We start from the raw sequence: 21,861 nt of genomic DNA on the forward strand, positions 1-21,861 counted from the left end.
AAAGGATCTAATCTGCTTATTGTAGGATGATTTGTATTTGGTCAAGGAAAAGAGAATTGAAGAGAAGGAGTTCTATGTCCATGCTGGGAGGCCTGGGGGTCTTTTGGGCTAGAGTAGATATTTTAAGGCAAATGACTGCAGTTTTTGGACACAAGTAGAATCTATTGGATAAAAAGAGGTAGGAGTGGATACCAGCGAATCTTGGTGTCCATCTCTGGGCCTAAAGGGCTGCTAGGGGGACAAGAAGGGGGTGGGTAGTGAGTCAGAGTTGGTGGGATAGGGAAAGAGAGGCCCGGAAGTCAGCAACATAGCAGTGTGGCCAGGTGCCTGGGGCAGAAGGGCAATAATGACTTCCAGTTCCCACTATGCTGCCAGAGACAGCTGCTTTTTGTCTTCTCGCCTCCTTTCCCCAAGTCAGCACTTGGGAAAGTTTCCCAGTCACTGCACCCTTAGTTATGCCACTGCCAGGAAGCCAGGAACATAGGTTCCAATACATTGTTGAGCCAACAGATACTTGCAAGGTTGGTGTCCTTGCAGATCACCCAAGCCAGACAGAGTAAAAGTTGGGCCATTTCCAAGCCACAGGAAGTGGGGGAGGTGATTCAGCTGCTGAGTCAATACTATTCCCATTTACCTCACCCTGCATCCAAACTACACCAGGTGGGAAGCGGGGGAAAGGGTTCTGACTCCATCCCCTTACAGTTTGTGCTGATCTTAGGATCCCAGCATGATGCCAGGGGTCTCTCTGTTGTAGGTCCCAGGGCAGGAATTCAGTAGGTACTCCCCCCTGCCAGTGCCTCAGTGCTGTACCCATGTCCCAGGGAGTAAGCAGGGACAGGAGGGGGCTTTGTCCCTTCAGTCCATACTGACCAAGATACCCTAATTCAATACTAGGAACACTGAGTTGTGGGGAAGGGGTGGGGGGACTCAGTAGGAGCCATTTCTGCTCTGCAGTAAGTGCTACCCCAGTGCCCCTGCTTGGCTTGATACCCCTGAGCCAGACTCTTGGGTTCCAAACCAGGTTCTGCCTTTACACCTGACCCCTCCCTCTGAAGCACAGAAGTCTGATTGTGAAAGTACTGGGGGAGGGTGGAGGCTGGGATGTACTGTGGCTTGCACAAGGCTCCTAGCACTTCCTTCAGATGCTCAGACTGTGACACTCACACCGGCAAGCGCGGGACTGAGGCACCTGGAGGAACCCTCCCCAGGGACAGAGTCCACTAAGGAAAAACTAACTGTAAGTGGTCAGCTCTTTCCAAGTTATGAGAGGAGCCCAGAGCTGGGGAAGCAGGGAGCAGCAGCTCGGGAGTGAGGGGCACTGGGGAGCTAAGGGGAGAGGTGATTGCTGGGGTAGCAGGATTATATATAACAGGTTATAACTGAGGGTGGCTGGGGGACCCTAGGGAAGGCAGGAGCTGAGGGTTGAGCCTAGGGTTAAGTCACTCACAGAGCTTTGGGGGAATCCCGAGGGAGTGGGGGTGCAGTAAGTGGGTTAGTGGCGGAGTGGGGTAAGGGATGGGCACTAGCAGAGGTATGTAGATAGGTGTAAGGGAAGACATGTGATTTTTCTAAATTTATCTCCACTTCCATCTGCCTCCTTTTCTGCTTTTGGGCAGTGGGGATGGTTAATGGCATTGATTGGCTGGACATGTGAGAGCCAAGCTGCTGTACCAGGGGTGAGAGCCACCTCCATCCCTGGGTACCTCCTGGATTGTCTTTTCACTTCTCTCTATGGCAGCCAAGAGGCACCTTCACTCTGAGCCTCCTACTGTACTCCCCTCCTGCCATTTACTCTGAAGTGAGGAGTATGGGAGTTGACACCATGCTGGGACCTTGCATTGGGGAAATTGCTCTGGTCACTCATACATCCTGTCCTGTTATCACAAGAAGCCAGGTTGCTAGCTGGAGCTGGGGGAAGAGGAAGCGAGACAGCCATGTAGAGAAAAAATAGGTGGGTTTGGGCAGGGATAGATAGATAGATAGATAGATAGATAGATAGATAGATAGATAGATAGATGTGATCATGAATGTGTGCATAGGACTGCACAGATGAATGGATGAGTGAATAGAAGCAAAAGTGGGTGGGGAGTGGGGGCGATGTGGATGGGATGGGTGAAGTAATACTTCTGGGGATGAATGGCAGAAGAACAGGGTGTGTATTGGGATGGCGGGTGGGTACATATGGACAAAGGGATATGTATGGATGGGAGGGATGAATAGGCAGCTAGAGCCTGTGTGAGAGAAGGGAAGAGGTGTGTGTGGGGGGAGAGGATGGGGGCCTATTGATTTATGGACCCCTCAATTATTCCTGCTCCTTCACCTTCCCACAGACCCTTTGCCTGCCTCAATGGAGAATGACACCCTCTCTACTTCAGTGCCTCTTGCAGAACAGACATCCCCACTGTCTGGCAGAACGATAGGGCTGGTAGTGCTGTCCCTGGCATTTATCCTTGGCTTCCCAGGAAATGCCTTTGTAATATGGAGTGCAGCCTGCCTTGTCCGGAAGCACACTGTCACCAGCCTCCTGATACTGCACTTGGCCGTGGCTGATGGGGCCACACTGCTCACCGCACCCTTTTTCCTCCGGCTGCTGAGCATCGGGCAATGGGAGTTTGGTCTTTTCATCTGCCGGTTGTGCTACTATATCTGTGGGGTGTGCATGTATGCCAGCGTCTACCTCATTGTCCTCATGAGTCTTGACCGCTGCCTGGGTGTTTCCAAGCCTTTCCTCTCCCAGAACATCCGCACCAAGGTAGTAGCCAGGTCCTTGGTCCTAGTTATATGGCTGTTGTCTTTCCTCCTTGCCATCCCCGTCATCTTCTTCCGCCGATTGGAAAATTACTCTGGCCGCTTCATCTGCAAACTATCTCATGATAACCAGCAACATTTGGTTTTCCACAAACTCTTTGAGACCCTGACCGGCTGCATACTGCCCTTTTTCATTATCATCTGCTGTTACATCGTCATCGGGCGCCGGCTGAAGGAGACGCGTTTCCGGAGGAAGCGCCGCACCAGCCGGCTCATCACAGTCATTGTGGTGGCCTTCACTGTCTTCTGGCTGCCCTATCACTTTGTGAACATCCTCGAGGTGGTCGGAAAACTGAGTGGCTTAAAAAGTGTCACCCAGGCTGGAGAGAAGGCACAGCCTACCATGATTGCTCTGGCTTTCTTCAGCAGCAGCATCAACCCCATCCTCTATACCTTCACGGGTAGCAGCTTGCTCAAGGCAGCAGGTGTGGGCTTCATGGCCAAGTTGTTTGATGGCACAAGCTCTGATATACTCAGCTTACGGCAAGGTACTGGTCGGTCCACCCAGCAGCGTGAGGAGGTGGAGATGAAGGTGGTGAGGAATGAGAATGATGAGAACATCACCCCAATAGGATTGTCAGTGGAGACCACGTTGGATGGGTGCTGACAGCTCCTACCACCTTCAGCCAGCCCTTAGAAGACCCAGATGGATGGCTGCCTCCTTAACAGGGGTGAGGTGTAAATTAACAGAACTGGAGAATTTGCCAGAAAAGTATGATTTTTTTTTATATTTGGCGATAAGGCTGGACAGGATAAATGCATTACCTTGTTCTGTACACCTCTTTTCCTTCCCACCACCAACTGCTGAGGGGAGAAAACCAAGGATCATAAGACCTAAAGAAATCTCTGCTGAGGCACCAGCAGTGACCAATAAGAATGAGCTACTAACTGTGAATAACATTGGACTCCCCACAAGCCTGATCCTTGCACTTCTTCCCCCACTCCCTCCCTCCAGCCTCTAAAAAATCAGTGATAAGGGAATGAGGTTTTTTTCCTGGTAATATGGGAATCCTTGCTGTCTCTAAGGCTGCACAGATCCCATCCCCCCAGCCAAGGTTGGTCATAGAAATGGTAAAGAAGTTGGGTTGGAAGGGATCTCCATAGGTCATCTAGTCTAAACCCCTGCCTGAGGCAGGCTCATCCATATTCAAACCATCCTATACAATCCATAATCTAACCTCCAGTCATTATGACTGGCACTGAACAGACAATGACCAAGATTGGGGGCCCCCTCCTAAACCAGGTGATGCCCAAGACTTGAGATTGGGGACCCCGTTTTGTTGGGTGCCGTGCAGACACATGCCCAGAACCAGTCCCTGCTCTGGTGAGCTCCCAGCCAAGAGACTGTGGCAGTATTAATTTCTTCTTTCTCTGGAAGCATAGAAGGGTTAAATGACTCTTCCAAAGTCCTGGGACTCCCTTAGGGGTCATTACCACATCTGTTTCCTTCCTCTTTTCCCTTTCAAGATCACCAACTTTGATCCAGCCTCCCCATCTCTCCCAACATGCACACACTGTGGCAGTGAGCTGACTTGCTCAGGGTGGGGAGTGGGGCGTTATAAAGTACTTTAGGGCTTGTTCCTGTAGAGAGCCTGAGTTCTTATTTAGCTATAGGCCAGATGGGATGATCTATCTCATGGGGTTGGGATATGATTTCTATTCTCTGGGCATACCAGATCTGATGCAGCACCCCATAATGTAAGTCCTCCCCTGCTTAAATAAATGGTTGCTTTTTGTCCTGTATCCTGTGGCCATCACTATCAGTGGAGACTGAAGTCTTCATCAATGACACACCAACTGGTTGACTGCTTTCCTCTGTCATCTCTGGACTCAGTGGCCTCTGCTATTCCCTTTTGGGAAATGACCTGCACGTGAGTGTGTGTGTGTGTGTGTTATACAACCCTATTCTGTGTGTGTGTGTGCGCGTGCATGCATGTATCCACTCGTGTGTGTGTCTGTGTGTGTGCCCCTTGCTGCTCCCTGCAGAAAGGAAGGGGACCTGTCAGTATTCGAGATAGATTTCACTTACAAATCCGTAACACCATTTATTCCTCTAATGCAGACAATGACATGTATAAACGCACACAAACAAGTTAAAGAAAATTAGTGAAGTTGCAAAGCCCAGTCCTTGAAAAGCCAGAATTAAAGCTCCCTGGACCTCTTTCCTTCCCTTGTGTGGGTGCATCTTTATTGAAGATTTAACATACATGGTCACACTGCATTTTTCTCCCACTGAAGTCCTACCTCAGTTAGTGTAGGGCATAGGGCTCTCAACATTGAAGTTTGCAACCGAGCTATCGGAGTCAAGGGCTACTCTCTTGCTCTCACCCCCTTTACTGCAGCCGCTGCCACTGCCATCTCTTACCCGTCACTGCCAATTCTGGTTGCCACCAAGTCCCACCAGTAAGGAATTTGGTGGCAAGAAGTGATAGCTACAAGAAGAGTATAAAAAAGAGAGAGCAGTGAGGGCTGGGGCAGCAACAAGCAACATCACAGAAAAACTGTTCAGGGGCCCAGAGGAATGCCACTGTGCCACTTTCCCTTGCTGCAGAATTGCCACTGACATCCCAGCTCCCCACACCAGATGCAATTGCTTGACAGGTCGGATCCAGCCCACAGGATGTGGGTTGCTGACTCCTGTTCCAGCTCATCTCAGTTGCTGTTAGCATCCCTGAAGCTGACCCGATCCAGTTAATGTCAACACTTGTGTTGCAGGTAGGGTTCTCTGAACCAGAAGGTAAGGAATGTCCCTGAAGTGTGAACAGGTGAGCAGAGGCTGGAAGCAAGTTACATAATGGACACAAGCAGCTGAGAGCTGTTCCTGCGCGAATTAAACAAGCCTAAATTGGCTCAGGAAGTCTTACGAAGATCAAAATCACTGGGGTTTGGCCAAAAGCTAGTGCTATTTGCAAATTTCTTGGATGGCATGTGTGCATGTGTATTTGCACATGAATATTTGCATGTGTGTACACGACTGATTCTCAGTCAGGGTGCCATGAGATCCTTTCAAGGGTGCCATGGAGTGCTGCACAATATTAGCAGTTAGATGTGCAAATACCTGCAGAGAATTCACAAGACACACTAAATAGGAATCCATAGCTTAAAAGACATTCTTGACCTGTTGTGGTCTTTCTGAGTTCTTTGCAACAGAAAAATTGCTCTATTATTTTTCTGTAGTCCAAAAAGAAGTGAAAACTAAGAGCTGACATTTTCTAAAGGGTTCTCTGGGTCTAATGAGGAGTGCCTTGAGTAACAAGGTGTGCCTTCAGTCCTGTAGAACTGCACCAACTTCACCTCGTCTTGGAAGCTAAAGCAGACCTTAGCAGAGGGCAGAGATATTACTTGAAATGCCAGGTTCTGTAACTTCAAACCCACTGAATTTCTATTCATTACTTGGTGACCTTGGAGGTCAACAGAATGGATTTCATTTTCACCTGTTCTCACTCTTGAAGTGACAAGAGGGTAAATGAAAGTGCCCAGGGCTCCTGTGAAGATGACTATTAATTTTCTCATGGAAACGTGGCTTGTGGCTATGTGATCCTCATTGGATGTGGGACTCCTATGCACTGAGAGATAAAGGTTACATTCATTTTGGATGCCCAGTCTGAAACTTCCAGGCCTTCACTTTCCATGGAATGGGGTGCAGAGCCATGGGTAGATCTACACATTCAAAAAAACAGGGGTGCAGGAGACTCAACCCATGCTGCAGCTTTCCCACCAGAAGACAGAACATGCCATGGTGGCAGGTGCTGGGGACATTTTGGAGCCTCTGAAGCAGTTAAGATTCACCCCTCACCTCTCAGCACCCCCACCCCTCCAGCACAAGAACCTCTTCCCCCTCCCATTCCCTTTGACCCCTGTCTAGAAGAGGTTGCCTACAGATTGCGTCTGGGTTCAAGATGTGGGGACCTGCCCATGGCTGGCAGTGTCCCTGACTGATCTGGTGATGGGGGAGTCTTAGAGCTGGGTGCTTCAGTAAGCAGAAGCACTGGGCCTGTCTTGGGACAGTGGCAGCACTTGTGGGTAGGTCCTCTCTTCTAGCACCTGCTCCCAGATCATGGCACAGCCAGAGGGGACCGACAGGAAGGAACACCAGAAAACCCACTGCTGATGCTGTCCCCAGCTGACACAAAAGTGGGGGAAGCCTCAGGACCACTCCTGCCTTGCTCCAGCCAAGAGCTACCAGGAGTGGCTGCAGGGGGTTCTGGGTCACTGATAGTGACAGGTCAAGACAAGTCCTTGCTACCTCCCTCTCCAACATCTTTCCCTCACTGGCCTAGGTGATCCAGCTGCAAGACACACAGAGTGCCAGGCAGAGCTAGGGACATGTATGTCAATGAATCACCTCCCCTCCTCCAGGTACTCCTGCTCCTCAGGTGCCCATCATGGTCCATCAGTAGGCACTGAAAGGGAGGAATTGTCCACCCAGACTGCCATCTTATCATGCCTAGTACTCTGCACAACTGCTCCCCATAGCTTGAGCCATTGAGGAAAATGTGGAGGAAGAGGAGGGAACAGGGACCCACCCGCTGCCAGTGCTGCTGCCCTGGCACCCCATACGGCCTCTCCTCGCATTTGCTCAGATCTGCCCCTGTATGGTGCTCTATTTTGTGTCATGCCAGTCATTTGAGGTGGCAGTGGAAAGTGCTCATCCCTTTTCTACATCAGGCCCAGGTCCCGAGTCATGCCTTGAGAGGAAGCATACAACTTTTGGCTTAAATAACATTCTCAGCACCACAAAGGGAGTCAGTAGCAGAAGCAGGGACAGAATCTTAGTCCTCCAGGGCTACATTCAGCAGCTGCTGCCTCATTCACTTCACACCTTCCAATCACAGCAACCAAATGGAGCAGGAGTCCACCTAGTTTCACTGCACTGCTCCCTTTGAAGCCTCCTGCAAGCAAGTCCATCTTGTCCAAGGAATGGGGCAGGCTCTTGCAAGAAAGAAAGTGTGGTGACACAAATAATTACTCGGTCCAAATTAATGCACAAAAGACCACAAATAAGTTTACATGAGCAATCTTAATTCTGGGATTTTCCTGCTTTCCTGAGCATGGCTTTGCAACCACAATAACATTATTTTCATTTCTGTGCATGTACATTTCTCTTAAAAAAAAAAAAAGCAAGTGGAAACATCATCATTCCCTCAGATGGCATCACGCTCAGATCCAAAACGGTTATCAGCAATGTGGGGATTGTTTAGACCCACCAGGCAGACTGTCATGGTTGAACAGAACAGATTAGCTGATAGCAATGGGTGATTCATATCCCCTGTGTGGACCAGTTCTAGCTGAAGGATAGAAACACATGGCCAGTGGGTTGCTCAGATATTTGCTGACAGCGAAGGAACAGGGAGGCTCAGGCATCTGGTGTTGGTTCTCTACTCGGTAGGGAGGTGTATGCCTATAGCCACAGACCCCCTTTCATCCCATCTCTTTCAACAAATCCACGCTCATTCTCTCTCCAGACCTAGTCCCTTCAAGTACCCCACAAGCATAGCTAGGCCCATCTCCCCAACCAGTTCTGTATCTTATTTCAGTCTCCTCCTAGTAATCACTAACTCCATATCCCTCACACTCTCTTCTTATCATTGAGAGTCCCCATCTTTGCCCAGAGAGTCTCAGGTTTCTCAGAGACCAAACCAGGTGACCTTTCCTGCTCTATAATGTATGAACTTCCAAGCTTCCCCCAGTTCCAAGCCTTGGTCTCCCTGCCCACCCTGTCCCAGACTCCCCTATGAGTTTCCCACCTTCTTGCCCAATCAGCGCCATCTCCCTCTCAGCTCCGAGTTCCAGGTTTCCTCTCTATCCCCTCGTCCCCTCCTCCCCACCAGGCCCCAGTCCCAGTCATGAAGCCCATCCCGAAACTGCCCCTTTGTTCTAATCAGCTGCCCCTCAAGTCCAGCTCCTGTTTACTCTGCCTCCAGATCAGGAGGCTTCCTTTCCCTCACTCTCTGGGTACCAGTAACACAGGCACTGAAACCACAGGTTAATCACAATGGCAGAACCAGAGGGGTGTGAGAAGGGCACCAGCCCTGGACAGGACTCAGAAAGAGTCCTGGACTTGCCCTCTTCCTCCCTGGAGTCTCTTGCTGAAGCAAGGACAACCCCACACTGCTTCAGTGTAGGAGCCAGATATGGGGACACAGCAACAGAAGTGGGCAAGCAGTGCTATTTGCATAATTCAAATGGCCCGATTTCTTAAATGGCATGTGTGCATGTGTGTATGCACATTCACTTGCACGTGAATATTTCCATGTGTGTACACTAGTGATTCTCAGCCAGGATGCCATGAGACTCTTTCAAGTGCATGAGTACCCACACCACCTTTGCACAGCTCCATGCATAAAGAACACCCAAACTACCACAATATCATCACGCCTTTGCAAATGCAGTTATTTCACACAGAAGTGCTTTCGTGCCTACACACATCAGCAGCCTCCAATAAGCATCTTTGGCCATTACATATGCACTGGGCCACAGCCATCTGTCCCAGGGTTGCTGTGACAGCGAATGAGTGGTGCACACTGCTAACCTCACCGGAAGTCAACCAGGGAAACCACCATTTCCTGCTACCGTGAAGGACTTTAAAAGATGAACTGCTCAACGTATAGGGGTGGTGGCTCTTCCAGGGTGGAGGAGGAGGAGTCTGACTTTGAGGAAAGGAGGGGTGGGGAATTGCCCCCTTTGCGGACTCTCCCAGCTCTTGTAGTGTCCATCCTGCTCTTGGCCTCCATCACTGCTCCTCCAAAAAATGTTGTTTGCTCTCCCAGTTCCCAGGGCTATCATGTTACTCCAAGTCTCCAGTGAGTCCCCTCCAGAAAGTAGATATCCATCTCCCCATCCTCCCCTGCCCCTTGTTTGTCCCATAGAAATAGGCTGAGCTCAGGCCTCAGTTCATGATGCAAGTGAAACAAATGCAGAACGATCAGTCTCCTGTGTTATGAACACCCTGATGACAAGAAGAAAATTCTGCAGTGTGATTCAGGGATCTCTACTGTGTCCATGTGTCCAGGGGAAGAAGGGCCTCAGCTCAGCTCAGCTCAGCATGGGGGCCTGTGGGCTGGACCGAGAGAGGTCAGTACAGACAAAGTAGGTACACAGCTGACCTTTACCCTTCACCTTAATGACCCCACGGATGTAGCAGGTATAACCGAGCGTCTCCAAGGCTCTGGAGGTCTCTTCTGTGACCTACAAGAAGGAGAGAGAGAGAGAGATGAAATAATTAACCCTGTAGTGAGGTTTGGGGTGTCCTTCCTGTGACTCAGAGAGCCAAGACTGGGGGATTGCTGGAGCTCTGGGCTTACCCACATCAGTGCCCCCAGCCAGGGACCCCCAGGGCAGCAAGTTCCCTTGCTGAAGTGCCCCATACTACAAAGTTATGATTCCTCCTACCTGGATCTTGCCCAGCACCCCGGTACTCTCCATGCGGCTTGCTACATTCACTGTGTTGCCCCAAATGTCGTATTGAGGTTTCTGGGCTCCAATGACCCCTGCCACCACTGGGCCATGATTCATCCCTGAATGGTGCAAGCCAAGGGAAAGAGGGGGGTGGGAATTGAGATTGGGAGAGTAAAACAGACATGCAGGGTGGAAACTTCAAAATTATCTGGCCTGGCCGCGGAGTACTGTGCAGAGATTCTCCCCACCAAAGCCTAAAATACAAGCACCCGCAACTATCTCAATGTTAAATTCCCCAAAAATCTCAGCACCGAATTCAAAATCTCAGCCCTGCAACCCCAGAATCCCAATTACACCCCAAAGCCCCAACAGCCCCATAGTTACAGTGGAATCTATTAAAATGTTACCACGCTCCTGAAATGTAAGTGATATATCTCCCAGATCAAAAATCCCTTGCATTGGAAAGCCACAGTCCCAAATACATCCTCCCCAAATCCCCATTTGTGTCCCCTGCAACCCCAAAACAGCATCCTCCAGAACACCAGCACCAAAAGATACCCTCTTGCACATCCAGTAGCTCAGGTTTAAGCCAACAGTCAGTTGGCATGTGCTTATGGCGTGGACCCAAAATACCTCTTATTAATAGACCTCATTTGTTGACTAAGATCTGGCAACAACTATGCTTAGTGAAGAGGACAGGGTAGAACTGGCCATTAGTGGCCAAGAGTCATTAATGTTTGGCAGAGCCAGCCATAACCAGGCATGGTTAATAGGGAGCAGTTGCACATGGACATCTAACTTGGTGAAGAATTTGTCAGTGCATTTATGAGTCCTTTGGGATGAAGCTTAAGCGGGTAGTCTTCATTCATTACCATTCACAGTAGTCTTCACAGTAGTCTTCATTCATTACCATTACTGATGGCCACTAGCCATGGGCTCTTGGGATGGTCATTGTTAGACACTGGGCACTGGCAAGCACTAGATGAGATGACTGCTGGCTGTAAAGCAGCAGGCAAGACTAGTGCTGGCTTATAGGTACAGCTAACCACTCAAAGGGCCATTTTTAGCTATAGAAACACCCAGACACCACATAGGGCCAATGATGAACCCTGAGAACTGCCACACCTCAAACATGATGAATACTGACTATGGGACCATGATTGGACATTGGCTATGGACATTGGGTAGAGAGTGAAGAATGAACCTTTTTGATCAGCACAGCCAGAGTGGACTCACCCACACGAAGCTTGAAGTTGTTGAAGGAGTGTTTGTTGATGATGTCCAACTTGGCTATAAGAGCTACTGCAAACTCCACCATGATTCCAAGATGACTGTAGCTCCTTTCAGCATCCTGAAGTGTAAAACCCGACCCGCACCACACAGAGACAGAAAGCACTAGTCACAACCAGGAATGTGAGCCAATGCAAATAGAAACTGCATATCACTGGAGCACATGTCCCGGCAATGAAAACAAGAAGCTTCTGAGAAGCAAGAGCCCCTAGATGGGGGCAGGTAGGACTTGGGGGATTTGCCAAGAAGCCATTGCCTGGCAAACTGGGGGAAATCACAGGCTGGAGGTCTGAGAAAAGGAGGTACCTGCTGGTTGTCTTGGCCATAGGTGGCATTTAACCCTGTAGCTGCCATGTAGGTGCTACCGATGGTCTTGATCTTCTCCACACCACTGAACTTTGGCTTCGAGAGCAGCTGTGGAATGGCAAATCACCAGGTCACCAGCTGGTTCTGCTTTCTCTCCCTATCTCAGGACTGACTTTATTTTCCACAGCTTCTATATCATCCCCTCAACCCAACTCTGCTGTGATCAATGTCCCAGAGGTAGGGACAATCTTGGGGATAGCTCTACCAAGCCTTCAGTCAGTCCAGATGTAGTTAGGGATCTTCTGGAAAGGCCAGACATTTTTAAATCTGCAGGTCCAGATGCCCTCCACCCAAGGGTGTTGAGGGAGCTGGCAGGGGTCATCCCAGAGCCTTTGGCCTGGCTGTACGAGCATTCATGGTCATCTGGCCAGGTGCCGGGGGATTGGAAACTGGCTAATGTGGTCCCTATTTTTAAGAAGGGAAGGAAGGAGGACCCAAGTAATTATAGGCCTGTAAGCCTCACCTCGGTGCTTGGGAAGCTCTTGGAGAGGATCATCAAGGAGCATATCTGTGGGGGGCCTGCAGGGGTGATCATGCTCAGGGGCAATCAGCATGGGTTCATCAAAGGCAGGTCCTGCCTGACCAACCTGATTGCCTTTTACGACCAAGTAACTAAATCCTTGGATGATGGTGTCGCTGTGGCCATAGTCTTTCTAGACTTTACCAAGGCCTTTGACACTGTCTCTCACCCCATCCTCATCAACAAATTAAGTGACTGTGGCATTGATGCCTGCACAGTTGGATGAGTAAAAAATTGGCTGATGGGGCACACCCAGAGAGTAGTGATGGATGGGTTGTACTCAGCCCTTACTGTTTAACTTCTTCATCAGCGACTTGGACAAGGGGGTGGAAAGCACACTGTCCAAGTTTGCTGATGACACTAAGATGTGGGGCGAGGTGGACACACTTGAAGGGAGAGAGAGGCTGCAACCAGATTTAGACAGACTACAAAAGTGGGCAGACGAGAATAGGATGGGGTTCAACGTAGACAAATGCAGGGTGCTGCACCTGGGGAGAAGGAATCTACAGCATACATACAGGCTGGGGAGCTCCCCTCTTGAAAGCACAGAGGCGGAAAGGGATCTCGGAGTCATTATTGACTCCAAGATGAACATGAGCCGCCAATGCCAGACCGCAGCCAGCAAGGCCAGCCATACCTTGTCATGCACCCAAAGGTGCATCTCAAGCGGGTCCAGAGAGGTGATACTCCCCCTCTATGTGACTTTGGTCAGGCCGCAGTTGGAGTACTGCGTCCAGTACTGGATGCCGCACTTCAAAAGGGATGTGGCCAGCCTGGAGAGGGTTCAGAGGAGGACCACCCGCTTGGTGAGAGGGCAGCAGGACAGGCCCTATGAGGAGAGACTGAAGGACCTGAACCTGTTCAGCCTCAGCAAGAGGAGGCTGAGGGGGGACCTAGTGGCTGCCTACAAGCTCATCAGGGGAGATCAACAGCAAATAGGCAGAGCTCTTTTCTCCCCAGCACCACCTGGGGTGACAAGGAGCAATGGTAATAAGCTGATGGAAAACAGGTTTAGGTTGGAGATCAGAAGGCAATATTTTACAGTTAGGGCGGCCAAAATCTGGAACCAACTTCCCAGGGAAGTGGTCCTCGCCCCTACCTTGGGCATATTCAAGAGGAGGTTGGATGATCACCTGTCTGGGGTCTTGTGAACCCAGCATTCATTCCTGCCTGTGGCAGGGGGTCAGGCTAGATGATCTGTTCAGGTCCCTCCTGACCCTAGGGGCTATGATACTATGATAATGGAGCACATTTCCCCAAGTTCCCAAGTCGGACCTCATCGAAGTCTGCAATAATCTCGTTGAGCAGACGCAGACACTCCAGCCCTTCACGGTTGACGTTGGACTCAGAGTAGAACTCCTTGAAGTCAGGGATGGAGGCAAAGAGGACGCAGACACAATCATAAGACTGGTGGTACAAGTCCTGGTTGGGGTGGGGGAGAAAGAGGGAGACAAGTCACTTTCTAACCATGTTGCATACAAAACAGAAATAGTAGGTAAATGCAGAATGAAACCAGGCACAAAACAATGTAAAAGAAACTTTAGTGTGTGGCCCATTGAACACAGCTGACACAGCCTTCTCCCCGATCCAATTCTGCCCCTCAACTGCACCAGCCACCCTATCTAAACAGCCCCTTCACTAACCAAGTCAAGCAGTCTCCTACTGCTCCTCGCTAGTGGAGCAAAGCAACCCACAGTCCCGACATCCTGCTCCCAGCCTCTTCTCTCCCCCACTTGTGCTGGCACACCATGCTGTGGAAGTCTCAAGGGACTTCTTAAAGTCCCCCAAACAGGTAAGGATCCCCACTCCCTTCCCCTTCATACTCAGTGGTACATCCCCTTCTTTTACCTTTACCCACTTCCTCTGGTCCTCTGCTGCTTTCTATGGTATCCTTAGGATAGGGAAAGCTTAAGAATCACTGCTGCCTGCTCAAGCCAGGTTGCACAGGGCCTGGGCTCAGCTGGGACAGCAACAGCCGCAGTGGCAATTGGTAGTGGCTGAGATGCCCTGTTCATTGCCCTTAGGAGCAGGCAGGGAGAAGGGGTTCCACACCCCCATCAAAGCTGCTGCTGTCCCAGATGAGTCCAGCCCCCACACATCTGGGCTGGAATGGGCAGAAACCACTCTGAAGCTTCCTTGACCCAGGACATCAGGGAAAGCAGTAGCAGCAGCCAGAGAAGGGGGAGAACAGGAGGGGAGGGTACATGTCCTGGAACATTGGGGGAAGGGAGGGGGATTATCACTTGTTTGGGAGACTTTAAAAAGTCCCCAGAGATTCCTGCAGCATGGTCTAGTCCAGAAAGGGGGTGCAGCCATGCCACTCCACCTCCTTTGGATTTGCCTCTGATCTGCATCCAACAAAACTATCCAACCTCAATTGCCCCTCCTCAGTCCACTCCCCTGCTATGATTCCCAGCCTCCCACCATCAGCTACATTATGTTAAGCTGGTCCCCTTTGTGTAAGCACACTTCTGAACCTATCCACAACCTTAAGCAAATCAAAGCTTGACATAACCCAAACCATCCCCCTCCTCAACACAACTGATGGCTCACCCCAGTCATAGGCACCACAGGCACAACACCACAGCACCACCCCAACAGTGGCTGCTGTGGTCCAGTCAACCCCCATTCTGCCCCTATGGGAGCCAAGGGCCAGATTTTGTCCCACCTATTAGTGTGCAAGTGCACCTACGTGTGATCCTATTCCACCCTGGTCATATCCCTGAAGAAAAGTGAATATGCCTACCTTTGGGAACAACCTTCATCTTAGCTTTAAGACTAAATGACCAAAAGCATGAAGGACTGTCGCAGGGCACGTCAGTGCCTTGCTCCTAAGGAGTGAAAACTGCCAGGGAGAGAGAGCCCTGGCAGAACATAATGGGCACAGCTGCAGGTTGCTGGGGCAACTAATGGGAGTTAGCTGGCCAGAAGGGGGCAGGGCCTGGCCCTTATAAAGCCCAGGGCTGAGGCCAGGCTGGAAGTTCCCTGCCAGCAGCCAGAGAGGCAGGAGCTCCTGGAGGAGAGATGCGAGAAGCAACTACAGGTACTGCTTGAGAGTCAGCTCCAAGATGTTGGAGCAGTGTGGTTGCAGCCAGGCAGCTTATAGTTATGTTGCAGCCTAGGGGCTCGTGCTTTGTGTTGTTTATTAGACCGGCGGTTTGGGTGAGGCTATTAGGGGTTGGAGGAGGCCTCATAGGGGGCTCACGGTAAAGTGAGGACCCCGGCGCCAGTGCGGGCGCAACCTAGTTGTCAGTGAGGGTGCAACCTACTCATAGGGACCCACAGCAGTGTGTGGGGACCCTGGTGCCCAGGAGGGCGCAGCATATGGGGTGTATAGACCCCAGCCCTAGGGAAGGGCATTTCTGAAGCCACAGCATGGGCGGGGTGAGCTCCCAGGAAGGGGGCCATTTTGTAAGCCCAAGCGGGGCACAGCCAGGTTACGGGGTGTGTAGACCCCAGCCCCAGAGAGTGGTGATTGAGCCCAAGGGTGGGCATAGTGAGCCCCAGAAAGGGGGCAGAATAGAGATGACAGCAATTACATCTGCGAGGCTTGGGCTGCGGTATTAGGGGAGGTCAGAGCTGCAGAGCGCCCCCTGGCATCGGGGCATTATAATGGGCAGCCTTCTGCTAATTAATTAATTAACATCAAGACGTGGCAGGCGAGAAGGCGGGCAGTTGCCGCAGGAACAAGTGAGCGGGCCGCAACTTGGCTCGGAATCGATGCCTATTACAAGGACCCATCTCGGGGACAAACAGAATCACTCTTAAGGCTTTGTTACACCTTAGGCTGCGAGCCACATCAGTACAGATCAGTATTATTGCTAGCTTGAAGCAGTCATATCCTCAGTTAGAAACCTTCTCTGACTGTCCCCCACCTCTACAACTGTGACATGCCAGTAGATGCCTGGTGAGCAGAGGCAAGGCTAGGAGCTGTAGCTGTGATTTCCTACTATAGGACTGGTGGGCCAGGACAGGCTTCTACCCCTGATCTATGGGTGGGGGTGTGAGAGATCCTGGGATACCTGAGGACTTCAGCTTAAGCAGCATATCCATGAGTGGCCACATCTTAATAGAACAGGAGCTGGGTAGTGTGTCAGAGATGGTCCTGCCCTGGACTGGCATAACTTTGAGCTGCATAAGGAGTACTTAAAACCACTTTAAGGTGCTGAAAATCCAGAGGTTAAACCGCTCCAGCAGCCACCCAGAATTACCATGTAAGAAGGCTCGTAGATGCCTAAAGTCTGCTTACAGACTAAATTGTTGAAATAGGGTCCAAATATTTCCTGTATAGGTCTGAATGATTCATAGATTGTAAGGGGCTGGAAGGAACCTCACAAGATCATTGGGCCCTGCCCCTCTGCACTAGGCAGGAAAGACAACTGGGATTAGGTGACCCCAGTGAGGTGACTATCCAGTTTCCTATTGAAGATTTCCAGGGTAGGCAATTACACCACCTCTGGAGGGAGTTTATTCCACAGTCTGGACACCCTAATTGTGAAGAAGTTTTTCCTAATGTTAAGCCTGAAATGGTCTTCCAGGAGTTTTTGGCCATTACTCCTGGTTTTCCCCAAGGGTGCCCTGGTGAATGGTTGTTCACCGAGCCCTTGATGTATTCCCCTGATATAGCAGTAAGCTGTTACCAAGTCCTCTCTCAGTCTTCTCTTTTTTAGGCTGAAGAGACCCAGGTCCCTCAGCCTTTCCTTATATGGCTTGCCTTGCAAGTCTCTGATCATATGGGTGACTCCTCTCTGGACTCTCTCAAGCTTTTCCATGTCTTTGTTGAAGTGTGGTGCCCAGAACTGGATGCAGTACTCCAACTGCAGTCTCACCAATGCTGAGTAAAGCGGAAGAATCACCTCCTTGGTTTTGCTTGAGCTGCATCGGTTGATGCATGCCAGAGAATTGTTTGCCCTGCTGGCTACCGCATTGCACTTCTGGCTCGTGTACATATTATGGTCTATCATTACCCCTAGCTCCCTTTCAGTTGTGGTGCTAGTCAGTTTAGCACCACCAAGCCTGTAAGTCTGTTGGGGACTGTTCATCTCCAAATGGAGCGCTTTACACTTCTCGATGTCAAACTTCATCTGGTTCCAATCTGCCCAACTTGCCAGCCTGCCTAGGTCTGTCTGTATCTGCAGGCTATCTTCAAGCGTAACCATGCTCTCCCATAACTTGGTCTCATCCATGAACTTGGCCAGTGAACTCTTCACTCCCACACCATTGATAAAGATGTTGAAAAGCACTGGACCAAGCATGGTCCCCTGAGAGAGACCACTGGCCACTTCTCACCAGGACAACACAGATCCATTCATTGGAACTCTCTGAATCCTACCCTGCAGTCAGCTTCCTACCCACTGAACTGGTGAGCTGTTAAGCCCACAATCCTCCAATTTTCCTGTGAGAACATCATGGTATACCAGGTCAAAGGCCTTTTGGAAGTCTAGGTATACAATGTCGACCTCCTCTCTCTTACCCAGGTGGCGAATTACCTGGTTGTAGAAGGAGATGAGATTGGTAAAACAAGACATGCCCATAAGGAAGCCATGCTGCCTGTTAGGGCTGTGGGATCCTTTACCCGCTGTTTTGTTTTGATGCTGTTTTGACAGGTTTTGAGCTCGAAACAGTAAAGCCGAAATGAAACGAAGGCCTTGGAAACAGCCTCAAAATGAAATGAGGCCAGTTGAAAAGTTCTGAAAGTTTCGAAGTGTTTCGAATTTCAAAGCAGCCAGCCAGGTAGTGGGAGGCAGGGGACAGCCAGGGCTGTGCTCCGAGCAGCTCTGCAGCCCCATGTGCAGAGCTCAGCCCGGCAGGGAAGGCAGCCCTGGCTCACCCTGCCTCCCACTGCCGGGCTGCGCTTTGTGGAGCTGGCAGAGCTGAATGGGGTGCAGTACCAGCTCCATCTACCTCTCGCCGCTGGGCTGCACTCTAATCATCTCCGGCAGCCCCGTGGGGCTCAGCCCAGTGGCCGGTGCTGCACTCCACCTCCCGCCACTGGGCTGGGTTCCACAGGGCTGGGTGCTGCTGGGAGCTGAACCTGGTGGTGGGAGGCGTTTTCCCCCATCAGGCTCAGTTCCCCAGCGCTGGGAACTAAGCCCAGCGGTGGGAGGCGCTTTTCCCCAGCCAGGCTGAGTTCCCCAGCGCTGGGTCTCAGGCGGCAGGAACAGCCTCCTGTCATCTGACAGACAGATCGAGGGCCTTCCCGCACCCCTGGGAGGGCTGCGGGGGCTCTGCCAGACTCCTCCTGGGGGTGCGGGCACCCCATCTGCCTACCGGATCACAGGACACTGCTCCTGCTCCCTGGCAGGAGCTTGAGGTGCAGTTTCCTAGAACCCCCTACACCTGTCTCCTTGAAACTTGGCAGGCTTCATGCTCTCAGAGGGGGACATCATCCCTGCAATTTTCATCGGAATCAGGCAAGAAATGGCAAAGTTATAGCCTGTTTTGTGCTTCCCCATTATAGCCTATGGGCAAAACATCAAAACAGAAACCATTTGAAACGGCATGAAACAGCGCTTTCGAAACAAAACAGAACTCAAAATGAAGCACTGCTCCATCGAGACAGAAGTCGAAGTGCAACGCTGCTGTTTCGTGCAGCCCTACTGGCTGTCATTCAGAATCCTCCCTTCCGCAAGCGTATTGCACATAGACTTCTTGATGAATGTTTCTGGGATTTTCCCTGGGATAGAAGTTAGGCTAATTGGCCTATAGTTGCCCGGGTCCTCTCTCCTCCCATTCTTGAAGATCAGCACAACATTGGCCCTCTTTCAGTCTTCAGGGACCTCCCCCATGTGCCACGAGTTTTGGAAAAGTTTTGTCAGAGGTCCCGCAATGACTTCAGCCAGCTTCTTCAGCACTCCTGGATGAAGTTCATCTGGTCCTGCTGACTTATAAATGTCTACCTTCTCTAACTGATCATGCACCAGCTCAACATCAACAGTAGGAAGGCGATCATTCCCACCATGCCCATTCTGAACCTTATCTCATACGATTTTCCCCTTAGTCCAGTGAAATACTGACGCAAAGTAGTCATTCAGGAGTTCAGTTTTCTCTTGAGTGTCCTGAGTTATGGCCCCATGCTTCCATTTGTTTTCCTTCTGTTCCCTACATACCTAAAGAAGGACTTCTTATTGTCTTTGATTTCCATTGCTAATTGATTTCAGTCACTGCCTTACCCTTTCTAATCTGCTCCCTACAAGTGCAAGCTGTTGTTGTATAGTCCTCCTCGGGGACTGTCCCAAGCTTGCATTATTTGTATGCCTCTATCTTGTGGACATTTCTAGTCCCAGGGACTATTTATCCCTTAGGATGCAAGCCTTTCTCTGAGCCGAGCTGTGGAATCTCTTTAGGCCTAACTTATGAATCTCTGGTGACATAAAAACTAACAGGAGGTGATTGTGAAATTCACTCCACCAGGGCCACAACACATTTTACCCAAACTATGTACCATAATACATGGTTACGGCTTGAGGTAGCAAACGCTGAGAAGATGGGCTCTTGGAAGCTGGAAGAACTTGATTTTTTTTCTCTTTTGTGGAAACAGAGAGTGGAAAATCCCTTAAGTGGTTGAGACTGGGTGAGTCAAAAGGATGAATGGATGCTTGACAGACAGCTTCATACAGACAGAGGGAGGTGAGATTGAGGATTGTAATGAGGCCAGGCCAGATCCCTGGACTTATCTATTCCCATTGAAGAGAAAGGAGCAAGTCATTCCAGGAACAAGTGCCACCTGCAGCAAACCCAGACCAGTGCCCTGGTCACAGCTGGTCTGAGGCAAGCAGGGCAGCCCATCCTCTGCAGTCACAGACAGCATGTCCCACCTGCTTCAGCCCTGAGGTCTTTTTGTCCATACAAAGATGATTTTTATATCTTTGTGCTCTCACAAAGGTGAAAGTTATGATCTTCCATATGTTTCCTTGCTGATCTTCTGGTTGACCCCTGGCTCTGTCTCCAGCTTCCAACTCTATTAAAACCCCTGGCATTCTCTGATTCCTGTTCCCTACTCATGATTTTGGTTTGATCTTTGTCTCCGGCTTTTGGCTTGTGATCCCAGTTGACCCTCGACTTACCTTGTACCTGAATTCAATTTCTGACCGCAGCTTGTCCTGACTTCAGCTATGGCTTCCAAATCCAGTTCCAACACTAGACCCCTCAGGACCTCAGCTCCCTGGGGAACAGACCTAGACTACACCCATGCTATGGGTAACCAATTCCTAGGCAAGACCACTCATGCCCAGTGCAAAACAAGGATGGCTCCAAAGTGTTTCCACCAACTTCAATTCTCCATTAAGCTTTGCTTGTCTATAGTAATCTAGGGCTCCTACCCACTGAAAGCTGCTGGCTTCCTGAAAAGGCTACTCTACCTCTCTTAAAAAAAACAAAAACCAAACACTCAAATCATTGCATCATTCTCCAAAGCCCTTTCCAAATATTGAGATTGAGAACTCAGATCTGCAGGGTTCATCCATTGAGAAAGCAAGTCCAAGGGCATTGAACGCATAAAAAAGGCACATCAACAAAAGAAACTATGCTGGCAGTATATGCACCACAACAGTCTCCTCCTGTACTGCTGAAACTGGGCAAAGGCCTGAAGCATGTTGCCACCATGTGGCAGTCAAATCCTCTGCTTAAAGGGGTGGGCTCACCTCATTACGGCGATTTTGGCCAATGAACTGCTGGGCCACATCAGCTGGGAGAACATTCTCCAGTAGGACACGGTTGAGGTTTTCCATGGTCTCGATTTCCTCACGCTCCTTCTTAAACTTCTTCTTCCAGAGGAAGTCAAGGCGGCAATAATACTCATTCTGATAGAGACAGAATTAGTCTCTCTGACTTTGGATCCTCCATGGTCCTAGACAGTGTTTTCTCCCAGGAGGACATCCCTGCATTCCCAAACCCCAGGCTGGGACAGGGTAGGGAACCCAGGTACCTGAGACAACAACCCATGGGGATCTCACAGCATTCCTGGTCTTGATGGGAGACACCAGGATGGAGCATGGGACCCGGTGCTCTGAGTTTCCCCCACTGGGGCTCTGCAGCTCCTAATCCCATAGGAAAAGACAGAGTGGGGTATGGGACTCAGGCACCTGGGACAACACCCCAAAGGGTTCCTATAGCTCCCAGTCCCTCAGCTGTGTAGACCCAGGATAGAGAATGGGACCTTGGTGTTAAAAATGGCATGACTAGCTTTCCCTCCAGCTCCAAGCCCTCTGAGAAGACAGGTATCCAGGATGACACCCCAGTAGAGACCCACAGAGCTCCCAGTCTTTGTTGGGGGGGGGAGGAGTAGATCTCAAACACCTATGGATGTCATAAAAAGGGAGTCACCTATAAGTGGCCTTAAAGACTTACTTGTCTAGCCAGGGCCAGCAGGGTGAAGAAGAAGACAAAGAAGGAGATGGCTCCCATCAGCTTGGGTTCCTTCAGGACCCCTGGCCTGTGGGGAAGAAGAAAGGGTTTAAAGACAGGCCAGGTGGATGACT

The 21,861-nt window shown here is 50.4% G+C and overlaps 2 protein-coding genes across 3 annotated transcripts in view; one reads left to right on the plus strand and one right to left on the minus strand.

The window, feature by feature from the left end:
* The first annotated feature begins 15 nt into the window (after positions 1-15).
* Positions 16-4,551, plus strand: LTB4R (leukotriene B4 receptor). Its single transcript, XM_059730478.1, has one exon. It carries the CDS (start codon positions 2,348-2,350, stop codon positions 3,413-3,415), a length of 1,068 nt encoding a protein of 355 aa, XP_059586461.1. The 5' UTR covers positions 16-2,347; the 3' UTR covers positions 3,416-4,551.
* A 3,258-nt stretch (positions 4,552-7,809) lies between these two features.
* The window catches only part of ADCY4 (adenylate cyclase 4), a 31,901-nt gene continuing 17,849 nt past the window's right edge, over positions 7,810-21,861 (minus strand). For both annotated transcript variants that reach the window (XM_059730479.1, XM_014607037.3), the window contains exons 20-26: positions 21,731-21,815; positions 21,025-21,183; positions 13,658-13,804; positions 11,803-11,910; positions 11,443-11,557; positions 10,201-10,325; positions 7,810-9,996 (exon numbers count right to left, since the gene is read on the minus strand). In XM_059730479.1, the coding sequence (XP_059586462.1) occupies positions 9,844-9,996; positions 10,201-10,325; positions 11,443-11,557; positions 11,803-11,910; positions 13,658-13,804; positions 21,025-21,183; positions 21,731-21,815 (892 nt within the window). In that variant the 3' untranslated portion in view covers positions 7,810-9,843. The remainder of the gene's footprint in view (positions 9,997-10,200; positions 10,326-11,442; positions 11,558-11,802; positions 11,911-13,657; positions 13,805-21,024; positions 21,184-21,730; positions 21,816-21,861) is intronic.

This window comes from Alligator mississippiensis, chromosome 7 (assembly GCF_030867095.1).
Source record: "Alligator mississippiensis isolate rAllMis1 chromosome 7, rAllMis1, whole genome shotgun sequence".
Lineage (NCBI taxonomy): Eukaryota > Metazoa > Chordata > Crocodylia > Alligatoridae > Alligator > Alligator mississippiensis.

What these genes read in the sequence shown, in the direction of transcription:
- LTB4R (XM_059730478.1), top strand. Translation starts at nt 2,348, where the DNA reads ATGGAGAATGACACCCTCTCTACTTCAGTGCCTCTTGCAGAACAGACA.